General features: G+C 39.9%; 1 protein-coding gene across 1 annotated transcript in view; it reads left to right on the plus strand.

The window, feature by feature from the left end:
* Positions 1-2,529: 2,529 nt before the first annotated feature.
* Positions 2,530-11,894, plus strand: part of NPM1 (nucleophosmin (nucleolar phosphoprotein B23, numatrin)) — an 11,952-nt gene continuing 2,587 nt past the window's right edge. The window contains exons 1-10 of the mRNA XM_004679210.2: positions 2,530-2,830; positions 4,697-4,776; positions 5,274-5,393; positions 5,708-5,801; positions 6,153-6,259; positions 6,351-6,418; positions 8,259-8,316; positions 8,860-8,943; positions 9,604-9,705; positions 11,517-11,591. Coding sequence (XP_004679267.1) covers positions 2,773-2,830; positions 4,697-4,776; positions 5,274-5,393; positions 5,708-5,801; positions 6,153-6,259; positions 6,351-6,418; positions 8,259-8,316; positions 8,860-8,943; positions 9,604-9,705; positions 11,517-11,591 — 846 coding nt within the window. The 5' untranslated portion in view covers positions 2,530-2,772. The remainder of the gene's footprint in view (positions 2,831-4,696; positions 4,777-5,273; positions 5,394-5,707; positions 5,802-6,152; positions 6,260-6,350; positions 6,419-8,258; positions 8,317-8,859; positions 8,944-9,603; positions 9,706-11,516; positions 11,592-11,894) is intronic.

The raw sequence follows: 11,894 nt of genomic DNA on the forward strand, positions 1-11,894 counted from the left end.
TCATTTGCTTACCACATTTCATATGAAAATATCACTTGTCAACCACTCTAACTATAAACACAGAAGGTGACCCATAATGTCACCCAAACCTGGTAAAGACACAAAAGGATGCACACACAAGGCTTTACTGTTTGTAATAGTACAATATTGGAAACAATCCAAATGTCTATGAACATATGGAAGGATAATTACATACTATTAATAGTGATTAACCCTAGGAAATAGGAATGGGGGCTTGGAAAGAGGGGCACTATTACTTTTTCACTTGTATAGGCCTATATAATATAAATTTAGTAAAAAGAGTATTCACTACATACTAATTTAGTAAAAAGAGTATTCACTACATATTTCAAAACTGTACTTTTTTAATGGCTGATTTCATAAGATCATACCTAGGCTTGGTGCTTTAAATACTAAAATATAGGTAATTTTAAAAATATTTATTTATGCATACAAGAACTGGGGTATAGGCCAGAAGTGCAGGGGATGGGGAGAGTGAGAGGATTCACCAGAGACAGTGGGGAGCAGCACAGGCAGATTTACTGAAACACACTGCTGAGGGGAGCAGCTGGTGAGACAGGAGGGGTCTGCTGTGCCATGTGGGTCAGCTCCCAGGCCTGGGATTGAACTCCTGCCTCAGTGGCTACGGATAGCTTTGTGGTGCTGTGCTTTAACCCCTTGTTCCACCAGGGAGGCCCTTAAAATACATGTATACTTATATAACATGAGCCCATTGTAGCTCAGGCTCTGTACAGAGCTGCATAATCATGGTTCTGAATTCATAAGAAATTACAAAGTAGTTCCAATTTTTAAAAAAAGATTTATTTATTTATTCATACAGAACTGGGGTATAGGCCAGACATGTGGTAGGTTGAGAGGATTCACCAAAGACAGAGTAGGGAGCAGAACAGGCAGATCTATCAAGATAGACTGCTGAGGGGAGCAGTGGGCAGGTCAGGAGAGGTCTGCTGTGCCATGTGGGTCAGCTCCCTTGTGGAGGATCGAATCAGTGCTGTGATGGCTTTGGAAAGCTTCATAATGCAGTGCTTTAACCCTCTGCACCACGGGGGGAGAGCCCTCCCAATTTTTATTTACAGGGGCTCAAACAACCGTAAACCCTGCTCTCCTCTCCAGGAGCTTCTCTAGACTCTCCTAAATCACCAAACTCTCTTCAGTCACAGTTTTCTCCGCCCTTTTCTCAGGCCCCTTTACATAGTTATTTTCCAAGTTTCAGAATTTACTCTGGCAATTGATCATACCCTGCTAAAGATCCAAGAAAGGGGCTGGTGCAATTCTTCTCTACTTGGTAATAGGGAAAAGATAGGAACAACTTGGAGCCTTTCACGTATTGGTTGCACTGATTTCTTCAAATTAAGGGTTTTGATTCTATTAATTATAACACACAGTATAGTTGTGATTCTGCATATTAATTTTACCAAAAAGATTGTGTTTGAAAAAAGAAGGGGTATGGGGAAAAAAAAAAAGAAGGGGTATGGGTACCGCTGTCATCTTGTAATTCCTCACAATACTTAAATGGTTTGATCTGTTGATGAAATGAAATAATTAGGGGGATCATCAAAACCTACCGGTACCCAGAGGCTCTGGGGGGTCTTCAGGTTTAGATGTCGACTTTCAGACTCACTGACGAAGAGTCTAATTTAGGTTTATGCGTTTCTGACGTGTCATATACTTTCTTTACAAGTAGGAACATTTTTAGGAATCTTAAAGGTTAAGAACTGCCCTGCTTCAGAGACTGGACCCACACGTAACCCTCCAAGAATGTATAAGGATGTTAGTATTGAACTTGGAACTAGAAAACTTAGTCGTCTGAGTACCTTACTTCATGTGGGGCAGTCACATCTGCCGCACAGGACCTTAAGTGAGGAATACTGTGGACAAGTAAAAACCTGCCTGGGTAAGTCCCCTCGGGCTTGGTTCCTGTCTTAATCAAATGGAAGAGGCGGACTCAGTCCCTCTTGGTCCCCAAATGGCATAAAACACGAGGGGTTTCTACTTCGATACGTTTCCTCAGAAAGGGCAAAGCTAATAAAAAACGGTTGAATATGATCGGCCCGCAGTTACATCTTTTCTCCCCAACAAAGAACAATCCGTGGTCCACAGTCTTTGACACCTGAAGCTTTCACTATGGGAAAAAATGAACTCTAAGCCCATATCTTCAGGCAAGTCAGAAACCCCGAAATGGTTATTATTCCTATTTGGAGGTCTGCGAGACATGAGGGTATGGGGAAAGATGACTGGAGTTGCTCTCCCGGTCGCTTACAACCGGCTTTGCAGAGCAGAGTGCAGCCGCCGCCATTTTGCAGGGTGGGCTGCGCAAGCTCTCGGCCCGCAGCCCGCGCGCCTCCGCCGGAGAAGACGTGGAAGAGCTGGAGGTGGGGGGGTGCGCGCGCTACTCGGGGGAAAATACGCGTGCGCACTGACGGTGACAGCGGAGGGGTGGTACCGGACTACGAGTGCGCGTGCTCGGTGGGAGCCCGCGAAGTACCTGGAGGTGGTGGGGGGCGAGGTAGAAAAGAGTGGAGTTTGAGAGCGCTTGCGCGGGAGGGCGATCGTGCAGGGAGGGGGCTCCCGAGCACGCGCGCGGAGACGGGACTTGGTTAGTTCTCGCGAGATCTTAAAGGTGCTATATATGTGCGCAGGGAGCCCGCGTCCTTTCCCTGGTGTGATTCCGTCCTGCGCGGCTGTTCTTCGGCGCAGTAGTCATTTATCTCTGCCCGCCTTCTCTCCCACCTAAGTGCGTGCCACCACCCCATGGAAGATTCGATGGACATGGACATGAGCCCTCTGAGGCCCCAGAACTATCTTTTCGGTAACTGCCGGGGGCTGGAGCAAGGCCGAGCCGGGCCTGATAGCTTTGGGGTGGGGTGGGGGGGCGGGAGTCCTACTGAGGCCTGGAGAGAGAGGTAGGTAATCTGGCGGCCGGAGGGAGTGGGGAGCGACCTGCCGGGCCCTGCAGCCTAAGGGATGGAGAGCCAGGAGGGAAGAGCCGGTGGCAAGAAGGGATGGGAGGGAGGAGCGGCCTGAAGTCTGGGGCGTGAGATTTCCAAGGCCCGAGGCCGTGAGGAATGGACCAGCCGAAGGTTAGGCGCTGCTTTGGGCGTAGCTGTCTAACCCCCGGGGTTTGTGAATTTATGGGTTTCTGGTTACGGTTGTTTTTTCTTATCTTTTTTTTAAAATCCGGGCCTGAGTCTGACGCGGGGTCCAGGATCCGTGGTGCGGGAGGTTGTGTACTTAATGTGTGAGGCATGGGCCTTTTTTATCTACGACGGAAGAAATTTAGCCTCGCCTGGAACTCAGACCCCAGGGTCTGAGCTTCAGGTCTGAGGGTCAGCCCACGGGGGCTTCGGCCGGTTAGGGGGGGAGGGGATGCGCGGCGCGGTGTGGAGAGGCCGCAACCGCTGGGAGCACGTGGTTGCCACGTGGTTGGTGAAAGGAGGGGGTGTGGGCGTTACATCCGGGTCTCTGGTATCTTGTCACCCTGGATCCCCTGGGGTCCTGAGGGTTTTTGGAAGTCACAGGGCGGGAAATGTTCAAGGAAAGCTATAGCCTTGGCATTCTGGAGTTCTTTGTTCAGTGCTTAACGTGTGCGAAGACGGTTCTCGGAAACCTTTTTCTGTCTCGCGAGGTGTGTGGATTTGCCCACTTGCATTTGACACTGATGTTCAGGACCATTAAAAGGGCTTATCCAAGGGATGCACTTAGGAAGAGAGAAAAGATAAGCCCAGAACCACAGACACTTTGAAAATGATTTCTTGGGGGGGGTTAGTGGGGCGCTTTAGTGGCTGGCATCTGTGCACATGGAGTCAAAATTTGTGGGGACCTATGGGTGTACACAGTAACATGCTTATGAGGTCTCTTGGTTTTCTCAATCAGACTTTCTCTTTTTTTTCCATCTAGCCACTAAGGTAGTGCAAATATTACCACAGTGTATTGTTTCTTACATGCCATGTTGAGATCAGTTGATTATGTTCCAGTAGCTGTTAAATGGTAGTTATGTGGAATCATTTAGATAAAAATTTATTCTCCCGGTGTTTCAAACAACTTTACCAGTGGAATGAGAATATGTAACATGAACGTATGGGTTTTCAATAACTAGTTTTTCCAATCACTATATTGAAAATATTGTTAGTCCTTTTGTTGGAAATAAACCAGGGTTTAGATTCTTGCCTTAAGCATAATTTCTGAAAATGATGTATGTCATTTGGTTATTTAAAAGAGCACTTTAGATTGCTGTAACCAGTTTTATTTTTCTTTTGTTAATACAAGCTATTTGTGTTAGGTGTGTAATCCTTTATAAATTTGCTGCTTTGATAATTAGGGGTTAGGAAAGTTAATTTTGCCTTTTTAGTGGGATTTCATCAGAGTAGGTTCAGATTGGTTTCAGGTACTTGATGATTCATTTCCAGGTTTATTAAATCTTTGAACCTGTGACTATCTGAAAATGGTAATAGTGTAGTGGAAATAGTATAGTAAGAGAAGGCAATATAAGTCCACTGTGGGTGTGTTAGTTGGTTTTCATATCCCTCCCCCCAATTTTAGGGAGAGAACTAATTAAGTTTTTACATCTGATCAATAGCCACAGTAAATGACAGACTAGTTCAGGAGAAACTACCATTTTGTGGCAGCACTGACATTTATGTTACTGGTTACATTTGCTATTTTTCTTCACTTGCAGGTTGTGAACTAAAGGCCGACAAAGATTATCACTTTAAAGTGGATAATGATGAAAATGAGCACCAGTTATCTTTAAGAACGGTATTTAAATTTTTCAAAATAACCTTCCTTGATCTGTTTTTCAGCATTCCATTCATATAATTTAATATTTTAATGACTAAATACTGTGCTTCTGACACTGCTATCAAATGTGGCATCTCGACCACTCTTGGTAATCATGTGAAGTCCAGTTACTTCTGTTGAACTTGACCTTATGTACTTTTGTTTCTTCAATTGCTTTATAAAACCCTCAGGGCAGTGATAAGTCTTGTCTCCCACAGTCCATCACAGCAGCTTGTAGTAGGTGGTTAGTAGACATTAGGAGCCTCCTATATTGTGGATAGAGAATAGATGATGACACATAGAACTGGTCATTAGATTTACTGAATGAGAATTGGGCCACATAAACTTGGAAGCATTATTTACCAAGGCATTCACTTAGTGGTAATGAAAGGTTTATATGTTTTCAAATGTAACAAATTTGGGTGGATTGTTAAAATAGCTGGTGATAAGTTGCACTAATTTTTTTCTGTTTACAGGTCAGTTTAGGGGCTGGTGCAAAGGATGAACTACACATTGTTGAAGCAGAAGCAATGAATTATGAAGGCAGTCCTATTAAAGTAACACTTGCAACTTTGAAAATGTCTGTACAGCCAACGGTGAGAACATGTATACCTTGGAGTTTGTCATGATTTAATACTTACACTCAGGCCAGTGTTATGTAGTTTATTCCAAGGAGATGGGAAGAGCGCATTTTGTTTATCTTAGGAAAGTCAAAGCTACATTTTAGTTGCTGTGGGATTGGATTATAAATGTTGCAGAAATGGAAAAACTTAAAACTAATTGATTTCACTTGGATTTATTCTTATGGTTTGCCTGGTCCTAAAAACATTGGTAAGTCAGTAATGAATAGGTTTTATACCATTTTTAACTTCCTGTCATAATATTAAGTGATACAAAAAAAATCTTTCAGGTTTCACTTGGGGGCTTTGAAATCACGCCACCTGTGGTCTTACGGTTGAAGTGTGGTTCTGGGCCTGTGCATATTAGTGGACAGCACTTAGTAGGTGAGTCACTTTTATATGTGATGCTGCGTATTCTCTGTGATGCAGTTCCTTTTTCCTAATTTGTAGTTTGTAAAGCACCTTAAAGAAAACATGCGGAGTTCTAATAATGTCTTTTTGATATGTTCAAGTTTTTCTGATGATTCATAACTGGAAAACCTTTTTGCATTTAAAATTTAGTAATGAAGTCTTACTGAACTATACCACATTTCAAAGACAATGCAAAAAAAAAGATGTAGACCAGTGATATATTTCATTGCTTTAAAATAGTCATTACTATATAGTAATTGCCCCCTTTTTTCTGCATTCTTGGTTGAGTTTTAGTGGTGACTGATGAAAATTTTTTAAATTTAGCTGTGGAAGAAGATGCAGAATCAGAAGATGAAGAGGAGGAGGATGTGAAACTCTTAAGTATATCTGGGAAGCGTTCTGCACCTGGAGGTGGTAGCAAGGTCCCACAGGTAAGGTTTAAATTACTACTTCTGACCTTTAATTGGGTGTTTGGGGATTGGGATCATGACATGCTCACTAGCTTGTGTGTATGTGTTTCAGAAAAAAGTAAAACTTGCTGCTGATGAAGATGACGACGATGACGACGACGACGATGACGATGATGATGAGTAAGTTTGTCCTTAGAAATGCAATTGTATAGGGAAGCATTTTCATGAAAATCATTTGTCAAAGTGAGTCTGGAATTAGACAATAAGACAACTTAATTGAGTAAAATGGTCAGTGATTGTAACTTGTCACTAAGGACTTCCCTCGCACTTCTGCTCTTGGTTTTCAAGTTCTTAATAATGGAATTTTTCTAAAGAGAGTCCCATACAGAATATAAAATTTAGTTGGAAATAATATGTATTGATCAATATGGCACACGTGTTCACTGGAATAAAATTGTTCATAATTTGTCCCTTTTCTAGGCAACAGAATTAGTAACTTCCAGTTATGATAGCCTTGTCATTGACCCTAGCTAAGTTCCTAGATTGGTTCTCACACACAACACATTAAGAACAATTTAAGATCTGAGAAAGGCTGAGAAAAAATAAATGATTAAATCTGTATCTTAGATTTTTCAGTAACCTCCACTGCAGTTCTTCATTTGAGCATAACAGTGAAGGCAGAATAGAATTGAAAGCTAGAAAATAACCTGTATTTCAAGCTTTAAAACAAAATGTCGGTGTTAACTATTTTAAGAATCTTCATCATTAATGAGAAAAATGGATGAAATATGCTTCATTACATTTGCTGATTATTTTGGTCTTCAGTAACTGTTGCCAAGTCTTTATGTAGGTTTGTAGGACAGTGCCGAAAGCATTCACAAAGATTTGGGTGACATTTTCTTCCAGGAATAATTCCTACTTGGATTTGATGGGCATCTTTATTATGCTTGGGCTTTGGAAGCTTTGTCATTAAAATAGGAGTAATTTCTGATGTGACCATAATGTAAGACATTGTGATTTTTGTCCTCCATGTTCCCTCTGAGTTAAACTTGTTTAGGTAGTGAGGGAGGAATAGGCTAAATAGATGTTTTCAAGGTCTGTATCAATTGGTTTTTCATATAAGGGAGGAAAAGATAGTCAGATGTGCATAGGTAGAGACAGGATTCTGTTAGGTGACCATAAAAATGTAGAGATGTCTCAAGGTTTGTTAGTTGAATTAGTTACTGTGGAAATTTTAGGCAATAACAGAAGAGTTGGAACAAACAAAATTTAAAGGGGAAATCGATGGTTTTATTTTGGGATGGTAGGGTAGGGTTAATTGATGACTGTTAATGTAAGCAAGCAAGGAAAGCGTAAAGACCTTTGCTACATTGAAAGTATTTTGCACTTTTGTTGAAAAGAGTTTATGTAAATACAGGTTTGTTTATTTAACTCCTTAGTTCCAATCTTTTGATGTGTATGTGCCCCTTTGTAGATATGTGGAAGCACTAATCCTCCAACTTTGTTCTTTATCATAAAGTTTGCTTTAGCTACTTAAGGTTTCTTGAATTGTGAGAAATTTAGTTACTACAGAGAATCCAACTGTAGGATTCCTTTAGGGATTGTATTGATGAACTAGTAGGTAACCTTGGACTTTGCCACCAATAGGTATATCTGTCCTTTGGGAGGGATGATCCATTTTCATTTCTTCAAGTTATTCTCAAATGTTTCGTTTACTAATTTTTATTCACGTTTAGATGTGTATTAGATGAATACCATATTTACCTTAATCACATAATCTCAGGGTTCATCCATGTGTCACTTAATGATAGAATCTTACAATACTGGATCTTTTGTGTGATTGACATTTTTGTCCATTTAACTACTGATGGATTTGTTGTTTCTACCACCTCATGACAACTCTGGGTAACTGTGCCATGACATAATGTGAATGTGCAGATTGCTTCAGTATTGTGCAGTGAGTCAGACCTTCAAATTTGGAAAGTCTTCTTTGACTAATAATGACTTAATTTACTTGTAGTGATGATGATGATGATTTTGATGATGAAGAAGCTGAAGAAAAAGCACCAGTCAAAAAAGTAAGTAGAGGGACCTCCCTGGTGGCACACCAGATTAAAAGCATAGCATTACAAAACTAGCAACAGCTGCTTCAGCACAATTTTGATCCCTGGCCAGGGAGGTGACCCATATGGTGGAGCAGACATCTCCTTTCTCACCACTGCTTGCCACAGCGGTATATTTCAGTTAATCTGCCTTTTCTGCTCCTTACTGTCTGGTGAATCATCACCACCCCTGCCCCTCTGGCCTGTATACCAGTTCTTGTATGCATAAATAAATATTAAGAAAAAATCAAAGGCTATGCTAATGCTACAGGATTATCAGGAATAGCAAAAGACAGACTTTTATATAAAAGTATTGGTCCCTTGAATTATAGTTGGCTGAAAAGGAGGGGTGGAAGGAAGAGATAATCACAGCTTTAAAATTGTCCTTAACTAGTTAGGTCTTGAAAACTCTCCTAATGCGGAGAATGAGCTGTTCTACATTTCTTATGGTTCGGGGCTGTAATACACTGGTAAATGTTCTGTGCAGAGGTCACTGATAAGGTTAATTTTCAATTGCAGTCTATACGAGATACTCCAGCCAAAAATGCACAAAAGTCAAACCAGAATGGAAAAGACTCAAAACCATCAACACCAAGATCAAAAGTAAGTGGACAGATGCTTCATTGAAGTAGCTAGATGAGTTAATGTTTACACTGTGGAAGAACCTCATCTTTCTGGGATTTTGGTAGATCTGGGAGAATACCTACCTATAATTTGTAAAAACTTCAAATGTGTTTTTGCATTCCATAAACACTTAATGACTGTTAGCTTTTCCAGTGGAGTTTGGGGGAGCCAATAAAGGTTATTGATAGTTATTCCCTGTAAAAAACTAATCTTGGGACTTAATGTTTTAAAGTGTATTTATTGGCACAATACAGGGTTCTTAGTTCTGTATAATAGAGTCGAGTCGAGGTAGGGAGCCAAAAGAACCCCAATAACCTGGGCTGAAATTGTCATTTAAGTGTTCTGGGGTAGAATCCAGGCATCAAGTTTTATGACTTTATTGCTTCATTCTTGGGGGCTTTCTCTTTTGTTGGAAAGGGTATTTTAAGTGTAAGACTGACCCAGTTGTGGGTTATAAATTTAGGCTCATATAGTTGTAACTCATTCTTATGGTAAGATACTTAAGAACAAAAACTTGTTTGGATAGGAGTTACAGCCACTATGATAATGTACTTGTTACAAGGAAAGATTGTAAAACAAATTGAGAAAATGCAGATAAGATGAATCTTAAGAGCTATATTAAAACTTTTTTTTTTTCAGGGTCAAGAATCTTTCAAAAAACAGGAGAAAACTCCTAAAACACCAAAAGGACCTAGTTCTGTAGAAGACATTAAAGCAAAAATGCAAGCAAGTATAGAAAAAGTGAGTAAAATTATCTTTTTAAAAATAGGTTGTACTTTATGTGGTTTGTAATACGACTGCTCTTAATTTTTAAATTCTTGGTACATATCTGTCTCTATCATGGTGTATGAGTTTTTTTCCAAAAAATACATATGTGGTTATTGCATTTAGAATCTTTAGCAATTTTTTGAAGTTATGCTGTTTATTTTCTATTGTAAAAGAAAAAGCATAAAATTTTTACATGTTAACTGAGATTGACAGTTCCCCTGTGCTTGTTCTGGTTGTAAGGTACTGCAGGACCAGCAGGGGGCGTATGAGTCTTTCATAATAGTGCTAGCGGTTGGTGGCTTGTATTACCCAAGTGGTCTTTAGTGATGATGTAGTTAAATACTTAATTCATTTCTGTTTGCCTGTTAGACCAAGGTTGAATCACCATACATTATATGTCATGTAATACACTGGGTTTGTGAGTAGTTGCTTTTAAGCCTCCTTTGTCTTAAGTAGTAGAGATATTGAGAAGAGGATTTGCTCTTTATGGTTACTTAACGTTGAACTAAAGTGAACACTGGACTTAGTGAATGTAAATAAAATATCTTGAGACAATTGTGAAGATTTGATTCTATGACTGATACTTATAATAGATACTAGTTATTCAGAATAAGTGGGATGATAAAATTGCTGACTTCTTTCTACAAGTTTTCCCTGTGCTCTGGACTCCTTATGGCTACAGTAGTAGCTCCTTTAGAAAAGTAACATTTTAGAACCAGACTCTGTTTGATATCACTGGAGCCTTTTGACCTTCCTGGTATCACTGTTTTTATACCTTGGCATACAGCACTAAAATGATGTCATTTAGATGCCCCTCCCCATTTTAATATGGTCCTATCTCCTTGGTTTGATTGCAGGCACATTGAACAATCCTGGTAATTTAAGCCCAAAGATGGGGAGAGGAAAAGGAGAAACAAATGTAGTCCATACTGATTATCATCAACAACCCAGTCTGAAGTCTTCTATTTTAATCTTGATCCCTTTATCCCTTTTTCTGATTTAACTCCCACTGATGCCTCCTTTTCAGGCTGAAAACAGTTTCTTGATTTCTGAAAGCACTTTCTTTTAACAGCTGTGATTCAGTGAAACTTCTATGCTTTCTATTACTTTTGTACATTTGCATCACCTCCGCTTTGTATCTCCCTAGCTGCTTAATAAATTTTTGAATGAATCAAGAACGTATGTGACAATTTTTAAATGGAAATTATGAGGTTTATATTTTAGATGATAGAGGCATAATCTTATACCTGATGCATTAAGTCCAAAGTGTACACATTTCAAGAAACCAGCAATAATGGTAATGCTTTGAGGTATCTCATGCTAATACTGGTGAATTCTCCCCTATGTCCATAATGAAGGAAATGCCAGGTTTTTATTCCTCCTACCCCTCATCCCTCAATTCACCTTCATAATCCTCCCTGACTTGTGGAGATTAGCATTGTGTTGGACTTAGGTTCTTTACAACATAGAAGTATTTCAGTAATACTCTTATGTATGTGGCATTCCAAAGGGTGTGTTTCACTTCTATAACTGTACACTTTCAAGTTTTTGCTTTAAGTATCTGGAGAATCTTTGTGTCTTTAGAGGAGCCAGGTAGAATTTGAAACTTTGACAGACCTATCCACATGGGGTTACTATGAAAGACCTAATTGCTTGATGCCCAGTAAGCTTTCTTAATTCAAGGAATGAATCAATCCATATAACAGTATGCTGTCTTGGAGGAATTTCATGATGTCTCAAAACCTATTTTCTGAACTTAACTCTTTATGCTTTTTTCTCACTAGGGAGGTTCTCTTCCCAAAGTGGAAGCCAAGTTCATCAATTATGTGAAGAATTGCTTCCGGATGACTGATCAGGAGGTAACTGAATTTTCTGGAGACATGACCCAACCCAAAATTTTTATTGTGATTAACTATGACTCTTCTAATCTCTTAAAGTACTGGCTTCTTTTAAAAGGTTCTTGACCACAGACAATACTTCAGCTGAAGTATATGGAAATTCTTAAGAATTTCCTTGGCAAAGGCTGGGGCGATAACTATATTTTCCCACAGTTCTTATACATTTGGTAAATTACCTTTTGTGGCTGAATTCAGGTTTGCATTTGGTACTCTTGGCTAAGGAAGAGACTTGTGGTTTTCCTTGATGCCCCTCTGGGATACTTA

Source organism: Condylura cristata, unplaced genomic scaffold, assembly GCF_000260355.1.
Source record: "Condylura cristata isolate star-nosed mole 26May11 unplaced genomic scaffold, ConCri1.0 scaffold00008, whole genome shotgun sequence".
NCBI classification, from domain to species: Eukaryota; Metazoa; Chordata; class Mammalia; order Eulipotyphla; family Talpidae; genus Condylura; species Condylura cristata.